Raw genomic sequence first — 12320 nt, 5'->3', positions numbered from 1 at the left:
GGCAGGGAGAGGGGACAAGCAACAATATCGCACAAGGATCATAGGTAGGAGCCTGTGGAGGGGGCACTGGCATCACTCCCATGCACAAGGGTGACCCAGGGCTCCAGCCTGGCTTGACTCCCCAGGGCTGCGGGATGGAGCCCATCCAGGGCAAGGAACATGGTAAACGAGGGGCAAAGTGGGGGACACACAAAGAGCCAGGCTTCAAGTTCCAAATACCCACTGTCCTCATAAACAGAGTCCCAGCCCAGCCTGGGGCAAAGCTCTGCTGTCTCCATCTCCTCCGGGGACCAGGTTGACATCTAGGGAGGGCTGGGCCAGACTCACAGCTCTGCCAGTTGCCATTGTCCTCTTCTCGTCCTGCCCGAGCTAGCTTGCGCTAAGGCACACCGAGCACTACACAGCTGTCTCCTGGTCTTCCCGCTGGATCATCTGGTAGTGCTGTCGGTTCTCGAGGTAGGCAGCTAAGTCGGGGTCCTTGGCTTTCTCAGCCCGGTGCTTGGGGGTGTCTCCCTGCATAGGGGAGGCAAAAGACATCAGAGCGCTGAGCACTGCCTAAATGCTGCCTTGGCACCCAAAGGTGTCCCCATTCCCCCACTGAAAAGGTGGCTGCAGCTGTGTCCAGCAAAGCCCTCGGCCAAGTCCCAAGGCGGGTGGTAGCCGAATGCCCATGTGCTCGCCACAGAGCGAAAGCGTGCTCCTGAGGAGCCCGACTTTGCTGCAGGGCTGGAAGCTGTCCCCTGAAGGGCCATAGGCCCTGAGCATGGGCCAGGGCAGAAACCGTCCCCAGCCGGCACCAGCCCCCCGAGAGGAGACAAAGGTTGGTCCCCTGACCTGCTCTTCCCTGCTGCTGGGGAGGCAGGCAGGAGAGGGTGAGGAATGAGGGGTATGTCTGGGGAATGCCCAGGAATACCAGCCCCCCTTCCCTCTCGGAGCCAGGCTAGCGCTCCGGCTCCCGGAGGAGGATCACATTTCACCGGCTTATTGCAGCCATCTGGACTGTGTCCACTAATGAACTCCCGCACTCCATAAAAAGCAAATCTGTTAACAGCTCCCAGCTCCGTCTCCTCTCCCCCTTCCCTCCCCCTGCTCCTCGCTCCTCCTCACCAAACGCCCGGGATCTGCCGACCCGCCGAGAAAGGCCGCGGAAACCTGGCGCTCTGCCGCGGCCATTGAAAACCGGCCGCAGAAGGGATGCCCGGCCTGCCCGGCTCGTCCCCTGGTGCACAGCGGGGCATGGGCGGCTGCGGTGGGGTGCCGGGGCTCCCAGGGCGACCCGCAGCGTATTTCTCCAGCAGGGACAACGGTCAGACACACGGAGCCTCCGCCGGGCCTGGATGCGGCGGTGGACAAAAGCCCACCCGCGCGTGGCTGCGGAGAGGCGCGATGCACCAAGAAACCCCTTCTTCTGCAGAGGCACCCCAAGACCCGGGCACACCCCGCGGTCCCGCACACAGGCAGGCAGGAGTAGGGAGGCCGTTCTGCGCTTCAGTGCCGGCTCTCCTCAGGGGGCCTCCTCCCTGCAGCGCCTGAACGCAAGCACTCATTTAACAAAATGGGGGAAAGACCAGAGGAAGAATTGGGTTTCTTTCCCGTCCCCCTGCAGAAGCCCCACTGCAATGCTGCCTGCCCACAGCCTGAAACCGGAGCTGCCAGGGCCCCTCTGCCCGGCCGGGCTGAGACACGCCAACCGATAAGGCTCGGCCTCCCTCACCGCTGCAGGGTGTGGGATCAGCTCGCACCGAACCTGTGCCACAGGTCTGACGCCGGGGCTTCTAAGGAGGTGGGTTCGTGCCTGTGCAGGCAGGCTGTGACCCGGGGCCCAGGCGAGGTCAGCGCAGCGGCGCAGAGGGGTCCCCAGACAGCTACAAACCTGGACGCGCGTTTGTGCAGGCACGTGCGAGTCCCGTTCCCCGGGGCAGCCCGTCATGCCTGAGCGGGGCTCCCTTTTTTGCTGGCAGGTTGGAGGCTGCTCCTCTCCTTCAGGCAGATGAGGAGGGCTGGGGGTAGAGAGGGGCTGTGCCCCCAGAGCTGTCCTCTCCCCAGCCTCTCACCTGGGCATCGCTGTCTCATCCCACAGCTGCAGGCTGAGTCTCCAGCCAGACCAGCCCCGCTCCGGGCGCTGTGCAAGGCCCAAGCCTCAGCCAGGACTAAGGAGGAGCGATGGAAAGCCAGACCGCTTGTACAGCATCTCCCTGGCTGCTGGCAAGGAGACTGCACATTGTCTGAGGTGGCCCCCAAGCACCTCCTGGCTGGGCTCCTGCCCTGTGTCCCAGACCCACAGACTGTACCTTCTTGGCTTGATCGGACATCTCCACTACAGCCCATTGCTACAAGCCCCTGGACACGACCAGGTCCCCACCACCACACACACGCCTCAGGAACCTCCTGTACCAAAACACGGCCTCAAGTCCCCTTTCCGCAACTCCTCTGCCGGGGCTGGCACAACTCCCCGGCACCAAGGCACGTCTCAATTAACTCAGCTTGTGAGGGAAAGGGCCTCCACTGCCTGCTCCTGCTCTCCACAGGCCGGCTTCACCCGCCGAGAGGAGCTCCCAGTGCCCCCATCATGGCCACCCGCAGGGAGAGGGGGGGAGTCCTGCAGCTGGAAGGGAGCTCATAGCGAGACTGTCCTTGCTCTGACCCCGGAGGGTGGGAAGGGGGAGACGGGGATGAGACATTCCAGCCCCTCGCTTCTAATTTAATAAAACAACAGGGAGAGAAGTGCGGGGAGGAGAGGGATTTAACCCCTCCGCAGCTGGGCTCTGTTGGGCAAGCATGGGTGCTTCATGCCAGCTCCTCTCTGGCTGGCAAAGACCCCCGCCAAAGCACCCTTGCTCTGCTCTCCTGCTGGCTCCACTCCTGCAGCCCCCTGGTCGCCACCAGAAAGCCCCACTGCCAGCCCTCTCGCTGTCACCTGCAGGTCCGTCTTCATAAGTGAAGCCCCGGCCTCCACGATGTAGTGACAGATAGTGCGCTGGCGTAAGGCTGCAGCCTGGTGCAAGCTGGTTTCGCCGCTGGGGAGGAGAAAGCAGGAGATGTGAGATGTCCCCCCTGAATGGGGACATGAATCATGTGTGGGTGGCAGTGAGGGACAGCAATTCGGCTGCGGCAGAAGCTCGTGGTGGGTTGCATGCTTGTCCAGGCAGCCCTGGCAGAGGAGGGGGTGCTGCTCGGGGACGGTCAGTCCAGAGTGGACTGAGAACCATGGCCAGTAATTAGAGCTCCTAAGTGCCCAGATGACTGGTCACCTCGCAGAGGGTCTGGCCAACAGGTAATGCAAGTCAGTCAGCAACTTACTTCTCCTCCTCTGTGGCATCGAGGATTTCTGAAGGGGCTGTGGAGAGAAAGACAGTGCAGGGCAAGTGAGACCCAGCTGTGGGGCAGACACAGACCCACCTACTCCCCAGCCACACTCTGCATCTTTCCATAGGGGCTGCTATTTCCATGCTGCCTGCAAAGGTCCTGGCCAAAGCACTCAGGCCAGCAACAGCATGTGGGGCCAGCAACAGCATCTGAGCCCAGCTGAGCCTAGGGAAGACGAGTTGTTGTGGACTCGTTACAGAGAAATATCTAAATAAAGCCTGTATTTCAGTGGGAGCTGCCAAAAACAACAGGTCAGCTGTCCCGAAGGCAGAAGCAGGACACTGAGAAATGTTTCCCAGAGACATGCTGGTCCCTGCCAGGATGCGGCAACAGCCACAGGGGCACCCCAGTACTGGCAGACAGATGCCAGGGGAAGCCCATATGCCAGGAGGATGTAGCAAACCCGAAGGGAAGGGACCTAAGCCCAGGACCAAGCAAACCCAAAGGGAAGGGACCTAAGCCCAGGACCACCCCCTCCGAGCAGAGAGCTGGGCTTTTTCAGCTGCCAGGCTCCTTTGCTAAAGGTGGCACTCTGGCCCCAGCTCACCGTTCTCGATGATGTATTTGACGATGTCCTTGCTCCCTGATTTGACGGCATGGTGGAGGACAGTCTGGCCCGAGGAGTCTCGTACCATCAGGTCTCTTCCAGCCCGGTGCAGCTCTTGGAACTACAAGATTGCCAGATTGCTGGGATGAGTTGCTTTCCCCAGCAACAAGCCCCAAACCCCAGCATCGCGTCACTGGTGTGCCCAGCAAGTTGTGTGGATATGCAGGGCCTGGTGGGGAGCTTTGCCCGGCTCAGCCATGCCGCCAAGTCCCTTCCTGCTGTGTCCCGCAGGAGGAGAACAAGGTTTCTTGCCAGGAGCCTTCCTGGTTTCCAGCCACTGCTCCTAGAGGAAGGCCCTCAATAGGAGCTGCTCCGGGGCAGAGTGTGGCTGGGACGGCTTCCCACAGCCCGAGGGACACGCCAGCCGAGCAGGCTGCCGGGCGAGCACCCAGAGCCAGCCCTGGCTGCACATCGCAGCAGGCAGCGGGAGTGCCTACCTTGCTGAAGTTGCCGCTTTTGGCAGCTTCTATCAGAAGGTCGTCTGCAAAGAAGGGAGATGGGTCACGGTCAGAAAAGCCAAGCTGTAATGCTGTTTATCTAACCAGGGAGCCAAGGGCTGGGCACCGGCGGCTCAGCAGTCAGCTGGAGCTCCTCCAGGTGCTAACCCCTTGATCAGACTGGTTTTACATGGTTCCTCCATCTTCAAGCATGTAAGGGACAAAGCAGGGGAAGGAGGGAGACCCCATGTAGCTGGGGGCACAGCCAGACCTCAACCCGAGGGAGCTGTGCTTGCAGGGGGAGCAGTCTCTGTCCACGGGCAGGATGACTTGCAATGGAAGCGGGGAGCAGATCTCCTGGGCGTCAGCCAGCAGCCGAGACACCTCTCACCCATGACTGACTCACACTTCCAGGCACTGGGCTCCGCTCAAGCTCCAGGAAACTCTCCATTTGCTCAGCTTGGTGAGGCCCCTGACCTTCTGCTCCCACCTCCTGAGCTCCCTGGTCGGTGCCTGGCAGAGACAGCCCCTCAACCCAGCCCACAGCCGCAGGTGGGGGATTAACCCCTCGGCCACACCATTTCCCACACGGTGGAGTCGGGAAGGCGCCGAGCTGGGCCGCTCCACAAATCACTGTCAGGTCTCTCCTGCCCACCTCTGGGGTCACCCGCCTGCGGGGCTCTGTGCTCCCACCTAGCACAGACAGCAGGGCTCCTGCCTGCATGTCAAGGAAAGCCCAGGCCAAAAAAAATGTGGAAGGGACTCAAAACAGCGTGACCCACAAGGGGGTGAGACAGGGGGTGGGACAGGACTCACCTTTGTGCAGGAGGCAGTGCTCAGGCTCGGTGCTGGAAGGGAAGAAGAAAAGGCGTAACCAACCCTGCCATTCTTGGCAGCTGATCACCCAAAAGGGCACGCCGTGGGTAGAGGGATGGCTATGGAGACGCTTGCCTGTGGCACTCCTCCAGCAGGCAGGAGCAGAGGCAGGCCAAGCAACTTTGCTGCTCTTTGGCCATGCCATCTACTTCTTCCCTGATCTGGGTTCTTCCCCATCCCCACTCCCATTTCTACTGCTGCTCCCAGCTCCGTTGCTCACCTGTACCCAAGGCTGGCCTCCGTTGGGCCAAAAGACACCTATGCCAGGCACTGGAGCTTGACCCCATGGCTGAGCCATCTGGTGATGCCCCACTGCTTCCAGCAGTGCTGGCAGAGGAGCAGGAAAGACAGGGTGGCATCACACCCCTTGGTCTAACTCAGCACTGAATTCCTGCTTGCTTCCAGGGAGTGACCCCCTGTAATCTGGCCCAGGGATCTCGCATCACTGCTCATCCTTCCTGAGGTCCAGCACCGCCCTTCCAGACTCACCTGGGGGCAGGAGAGGAGGGTGGAGAGGAGGAAGAGGAGGGGAATGCAAAATGATGCCCAGTGGGTGTGGCAGACAAGTCGACGAGGTCAGGCATGGCAGGAGAGGTGCCCACGTTCTGGGTGATCACCAGCTCTGGGTCCAGCACATAGAGCTCATCCTGAGAGATCTCTGTCACATAGTTGAGGTGCTCCTGAAAGACATGTCAGCCCTCCTCAGAAGCAAGACCTACTTTGTATAGCTCCATCCCCTCACATCCCATGCCTTGTAGCCCATCCATTCACTCGGCAGAGTGACGGTAGCTCAAAGAGTCCTGGCACCTATGCCTGGGAAGCCTCTATGTCTCCTTGTCCTTTTCACGTTCCCCATCTCATGGTAACTTAGCAGATGACCCATACATCTCATCTCCACGTCCCTCTCATTAAGATGACCCCAGTCAGTGGGTGCCTGGCTAGCCTTGCTACGTTGCTATTCCTTACCCCCTCTGCTGTAGGGTCCTGCATGCAGCTTCCAACCCAAGTCTCTGTGCTCCCACCCACGCTTCCTCCCTTTCTGTGGGAACCTGGAGGTGCTGGGGTTGGTCCTGGGCCAGGCCTCTCACACCACCCCTCAGGGGGTGCCACAGGGCAGGGCAGCTGTGCAAGACCTGCAGGTCCCCAAGGCTAAGCCTGCTTGTTGGTCTGTATGAACGCAGGACACCCAAGCGTCTTCCCAGCAGATGCTGGGAGGGGGACAACAGCGGAGTACAAGGCTGCACTCACCTGTGCACGGTCTATCCTGTAGAACCGATCAGCTGTGGTTGCTGCAAGACAGGGAGAGAGCAAGACAGGATGATTCTTGGCATGGGATGAGGAAGACATCCATTTTCCACCGCTGATAGTGATAGTGAACTATCCAGCCGCTTCATGGCATACATGGAGGCCACGGCAAAGCAAACAGCACCCCCTGATCAGGAGAAGCTCCCTTCCCTTCAAGACTCTTTGCCCTAGAGGCAGCCCCTGGGGCCTGCAGACCACCATGCCCCTGTGCAACTCAGTGACTCCTGGCAGGGAGCCACAGGGAAGGCAAGAACACACCTAGCTGACGCCATGGCCTTTCTGGGGGCTTTCAAGTGCTCCAGCCTTGCAGCTGCAATGCAGCATTAGCCTGAGCGGATGAAGCTCAGGGCTATGCAGTGCACACCTCAGCACTTGCTTGCACCAGATGAGGAACTGCTCTCATTCAACGTGATGCACCTTGTTGCAGAGCACTGAGAAATGGGGGCACTAAGTGGGGCTAGGAAAAGAGGGAGTTCAGCCTCCCGCTGACTTCACTGAGTAACATCCTACAAACCACCACAAGGCCACGTCAGAGCTTGTGACTGCCAGGTACAACAGAGCACGCCACCACCAGCTGTAGATCCAAGCCCCTGTCTCCTAGGACAGCAGGAGAGCTTCAGACCAGCCTCCAGCCTGTTGCTGGCAGCAGCCTGTCCGAGTGCTTCCCTCTGCTCATCCCTCTTCCTTAGAGGAGAGAGGCCCACAGCAGGAGCGGAGCTTCTTCAACACCAATGGAGCAAGTGGCTGTGCTGGGGCCAGACCCACAGAGCCACAAGCCCCAGGGGGAGCAGGGTGGGGCTGGGGACTTACGGCATCACCAAGGGAGAGCAGGACAAGCAAGAGCACAGCGCCAGGAAAATTGGGTCCTCACGCAGTGTGGCACTTGCCCTGTGTCCCGCCAGGCTGCTGGTGCCTGCCCAGGCAAGGTTGCTGCAGTGGGACCCTTGGGGACCCAGGGAGTTCTCTCCACAAACAGAGCGGGTACAGGCCAGAGCAGATGAGAGGAGTGAAAGAGCTCCGTTTATCCTGTCCTGGCTGGAGATTTACCGCTTGGGAGCTGCTGCTGAAAGCCTGTAATTCAGTCGCTTGAATGAGCCTGTGATGTCTTGAATGAGACTCTGGCCTCTTTCCTGACACATTTTCCTGAGCCCAGAACCTGCTGCTGGGAGACTGGCAGGAAGAGGGAAAGCGGTGCTGGTACCGCAGTCCTGGTAGTGACACCTGGGAGCAGCAGTGCCGGCAGCCCCACACACAGGGCTGGAGCCCCGAAGGGAGAAGCTGCATCCTTTCTGCCTAGCACGAGGCTTCCCAGGCCCAGGTTGCAACCCATGGCTGTGCTCTGCTGTGCTCTACACCCTGCTGCTGGGAAGTCAGGGAGATGAAGTGCCACCAGCAGTCATTTCTCTCGGGCCAGTTTCCAGGTATAGAGGGAGTGCTCTGGAGGCTCTTGGTCAGTGAAGGCAAAGGGAGAGGCGAAAGCTACTTTCAGGCAGGGGAGAAAAAGCATCTGGAGCCCAGCGGGGAGCCTGCTCCCATTCCACTGGGATGCTCCGAGTGAGCCTCACTCCCGGCGTGCTGGAGCAGGGGGGCCCCCTGCCTGCATGACACAGGAGAGCAACCCCAGCAGTCCCGCCATGACGGGACACATGCCACCGAGCTGCCTTCAGCTCTGGGGGCAGGTGAGCAGCCAGACGCTCCGCGCTCCACTCGTGGTCAGCAGCCAGAGACGCAGCCTGGGACAAAGCACTACCACAAAGACTCTAACATCCATGAGTCCCGAGTCCCACGTGGCTCTCAGTGGCTTGTCACTAAGGGTCCGTCCCCTCACCACTCCAAATTCAGACACAGTCAGCACTCCCAAGGGAAGGTGATACTCACAGTCCAGGAAGCACCACTTGGGTGACAGTTTCTGGGATGACAGTGTCTTTGGCTTGGCTCCATCTCCCTCCTGCATAAAAAAAGAGGGAGGATAAAGTCGTGTCTCTTGGCCTCCCTATCTCTCCCCAGAGCATCCCTCCTGCTTTGGGAGGTCCCTGCAGACATGGAGGACCACAGGCAGTTGGATGGAAAGGGGAACTTGAACACAGGCACAGCACACAGCGATGAGGAGCAGCACGGGACAGACTGGAGCCGACACACACCAGCTCACTGGAGAGAGAGGTGCCACAAAATGAGCCCGTGAGACCAGGACGGTACACAGGATAGATGGGCCCAGGGGACAGAGCGAGGCCATACAAACCTGAAAGAGCAGGCGCTCTAAAGCAGAGGGCTGTGGAGAGAAATCCTGCAGAAAGGCAAGGTGTGCTGTTACAGCCTTTGTCTGGGCAGCCCCCCAGCCCCTCTCTTGTCCCATTGGTGTTACTTAATGTGCTGCTGTATCTGGCTTTACACTGAGCACAGTGGTTGCCCAAGGAGAGAGAAGAGGTAAACCATAAGGTGACCGAGCAACACCAGCCTCAATGCATAGCTTTAGAGGTGCAGGATGTTGCAGAGGCATCAGTCTAACCAGGTTGATGCCATAGGACAGCGTAACTCTCTGAGCCTGGGAGCTGCTAGCCATGTGCCTATCTGCGTGTCCTCACTAGTGGCTGGGCACAAGGCGGGCAGGGGACAGGCATGCAGAGTGAGAAGCAGATGCCAGTGGGCCAGACCAGGCAAGCAGCTCTGCAACTCAGCCCTGCAGGACACTGCACACGGTGGACGGGATTCCCTCAGGCACGAGAGCCAGCTAACAAGGGACTAAGTGAGGTCCCTTCAATCTTCTGAGAGAAAATCAGACTGAGCTGTGGGCTCAGAAGGCATCGCTCACCGGGAGCAAGGGTTACATGGCCCACGTCTGGGTCATGGACACACACTAGCACATTGGCAGGAGCACAAAAGTTAGTACCTGCAAATGAAGAGAGTTGGAGGAGGGGAGCAACCCTAACCCAGGCACCCTGGGAGGGGCAGAACTGTGCCAGGAAACAGAGCCCACAGAGGGCTGAAGGAACACAGCACAGTGAACAAAGGGACAGAGGAAAGGCCTCTCCAAACACCTGGGGGTGATAGGCCCCCATAAGAGGTATGCTGGCTTTTTCCACTGCCCCATAATTTTCCTGGGCCACCAACACTCTGGGCCTGGAGAACAAGGTCACAAGAGCAATGCTGAGAAAGAAGCTGCCAGAGAGCAGGGAGCAGCAAGCCATCCAGCTTGGGAACCTGCCTCCACCATGAGTGAAGGTAAACCATGACCTGCTACCAGAAACAGGAGCACGTGTGTTGGTGTGCGCAGGTCAAGGCGACTTAGAAATCCCTTCCCTGAGCCCCTCCATCCTCCATCCAGCCGTGACCACTTCCCATGCAAAGCCTCACCTCTTGCAGCCTCTCAATTTGGGTCCGGCACAACTCCAGATCACTGTCTCCTGGAACCACAATGATCCCCAGCGGCACAGCTGCACGACAGGGCACAAACACAACTCAGGGAGCAGCCCGTGCCCCATCCCCAACACCTCACACAGCCGAGCAGAGGGCACTGCTAGACTCGGGGACTATGGCTCCCACCCCCTGGTCACTCACAGGCTTCCTTGAGCTTTTCCTTGTCATAGTGCAGTGCCTCGTAGTCACGCATGCTGATTCGGCTCACCCGGATCCGCAGCCGCTCAGGCACTGGCTGCTGGCTGTGTGCAGGGGGGAAGGAAAAGGGAAGGGATCAGAAGGTGACAGCCCATTTTCTTTTTATCCCACTCACCCCTCCAAAACAGGCAAGAGCACAGACTGGGGTGGGGAGCTTGGCACCAGCAGCTTCTCCAGCATCAGGGTCTGGCCATACTTCTGTGACCTGATCCCTTCCCAGGCCCTTCTTGAGAGAGGATTGAAATGTCTCTGGGAGTGATGGATCAGTCCCATCCCCTCCCTCTCCATCCCTTCTGCTTTGGAGATGAGGTGGCAGATTGATCTGAGGAACCTACTCATTGAGCAGAGGCATGGAGTTGCGTCGCTTGGTCTTCTGCACCATGTTGGCTTGGTTGCGCAGGGAGATGTGGATGCAGGAAGCCGCCAGCTTGCAGGGCTCTCCATCTACCTGCATGGGGATGGCCTTCGACGTGGTGAGAACCACCTGCCGGCACTGGCACAGCCGCTCCCCGTGTCCACCGACCTGCAAGGCAGCCTGTGAAAGGATCCAGAGTGAGAGCAGAGCAGAGACTGAAGGGTGGATGGGGGGAAACACCTGTTGTCAGCCAGATGCCACAAGTGAACCAAGTTCTGGAAGGGATCCACAGAGACCAGGACATGACAGCACCTCGCCTAAATCTCAGAGAGCAGGCACTGTCATGTAGGCCAGCACTATAGCTGCTCAGGAGGGAAGCTGTGGAGCCGTGGTGGCTAGCCGATGCCTGGTCAATGGGACCAGTCACTCCCCTCATTTCTAACTACAACTGGCAACAGCACCGACTCACCAGGGATGTCATGGTAAAGCCAATAACTTCAATGCAGCCATCATCGTGGCGCTGTGGCTCAAAGTCATGGTGCTCCCCGGGGTTGCCCCAGGGCATGGTGCCTGCACAGTACCTGTGAAGGGATGGCAAGCGATGCATGGACAGGCCCCTCCAAACCCATGCAGGGATCTGTGGCATGGGGGTGAGAAGCCCAGCACACAAGGGCAGGTCCTGGGGCTACTCACCTGGGGATGTTCAGGAAGACCAGGCACTGGGGCTTCAGGTCCTGGATCTTGGAGGTCAGGTCTGTCCCATCGCACTGGAGACAACACAGGGGCATTCAGGCTGCTGTAAGGGAGGGCTTGGCCCACCCTACCCACCTGAGAGGAAACGACCTCCCCCTCTGCTCCCCATGGTGACTGTCCTCCAAGCCAGGGGAAGCCAATGTCCCCAGGAACACATCCTCTCCCCAGTGCTGAGATACCCAGTGTGCCAAGGGACTGCTCCTCACCCCTTGGCAGCTCAACCCCCTCCCTGGCCCAGAGCACCCCCGCACACTCACAACCAATTTGACGTGCTTCGCTAAGTCTTTGGAGCTCCCCGTGAGGAAGTCGGAGAAAGCCGTCTGCCAAGGCAAGAGACAGCATTAGTGCCCACACATTCACCGAAACGGGCACCCAGGAAGCCTGCCAACGGCCTTCAGACCTCAGCTGAGAGCAGCAAATCCCCTCCTTGTCCATTGGCAGAAGGCCTCTCTACTCCCCTCCCAAAACAACTTGATCCATTCCTCTGGCCATTTTGCCTACAAAAAACCTTGGGGCACTTTTAGTAACAGCCCCCATTCTTCCCTGGCCAGCCCAGTCCCAGCTTTGGGGAAGAGCTGGCAAGGTGAGTCTCCTCTTGTGAGTCACAAGTGACTCAAGTTGACTCATAAGAGACAAATTCAGTCTCAAGCTGCAAGAAGTATCATAAAACAGGCCTGATGTGACCCCATCTAGAGACACCAGAACAGACAGTATGGCCTCTGCTACACAGATCCTAGGGTCCCCTTTGGGTTTAACCATACAGAGAGGAGGGGAGACACAAACAGGAGAGATGTGAGATGGTACAGAGCAGCACTTGGCCTTTAGTACTGCTCAAATACTGGTTACCCAGCCACATAGGTAGAGAGATATATTGAGGATGGAGGGATGGACGAACAAAGATGGTACCAAGACACAAAGCTCTAGAGGTGAGATACAGGAAGGTGGCATAATTATCCAAGGAGCTGTAACTGGCCCAAGGTATAAAATAGAAGACCAAAGTAGTGTGGGG

The 12320-nt window shown here is 58.9% G+C and overlaps 1 protein-coding gene across 3 annotated transcripts in view; it reads right to left on the bottom strand.

Annotated features, from left to right (window-relative positions):
• Nucleotides 1-396: 396 nt before the first annotated feature.
• Nucleotides 397-12320, bottom strand: part of DGKZ (diacylglycerol kinase zeta) — a gene marked incomplete at both ends in the record, with an annotated part of 39058 nt that continues 27134 nt past the window's right edge. For 2 of the 3 annotated variants that reach the window (XM_082000449.1, XM_082000448.1), the window contains 15 exons: nt 397-513; nt 2918-3017; nt 3301-3337; nt 3914-4034; nt 4411-4454; nt 5227-5258; nt 5776-5966; nt 6535-6575; nt 8470-8539; nt 9943-10022; nt 10147-10247; nt 10539-10738; nt 11028-11139; nt 11252-11325; nt 11569-11631. In XM_082000449.1, the coding sequence (XP_081856575.1) occupies nt 397-513; nt 2918-3017; nt 3301-3337; nt 3914-4034; nt 4411-4454; nt 5227-5258; nt 5776-5966; nt 6535-6575; nt 8470-8539; nt 9943-10022; nt 10147-10247; nt 10539-10738; nt 11028-11139; nt 11252-11325; nt 11569-11631 (1383 nt within the window). Of the gene's footprint in view, nt 514-2917; nt 3018-3300; nt 3338-3913; nt 4035-4410; nt 4455-5226; nt 5259-5775; nt 5967-6534; nt 6576-8469; nt 8540-8830; nt 8876-9942; nt 10023-10146; nt 10248-10538; nt 10739-11027; nt 11140-11251; nt 11326-11568; nt 11632-12320 lie in introns of all 3 variants that reach the window. The other variant, XM_082000447.1, reaches the window with a different exon arrangement.

This window comes from Phaethon aethereus, assembly GCF_964289735.1.
Source record: "Phaethon aethereus genome assembly, chromosome: 5".
In the NCBI taxonomy this organism is placed as follows: Eukaryota; Metazoa; Chordata; class Aves; order Phaethontiformes; family Phaethontidae; genus Phaethon; species Phaethon aethereus.
This window is presented reverse-complemented; position numbering and strand designations above follow the sequence as displayed.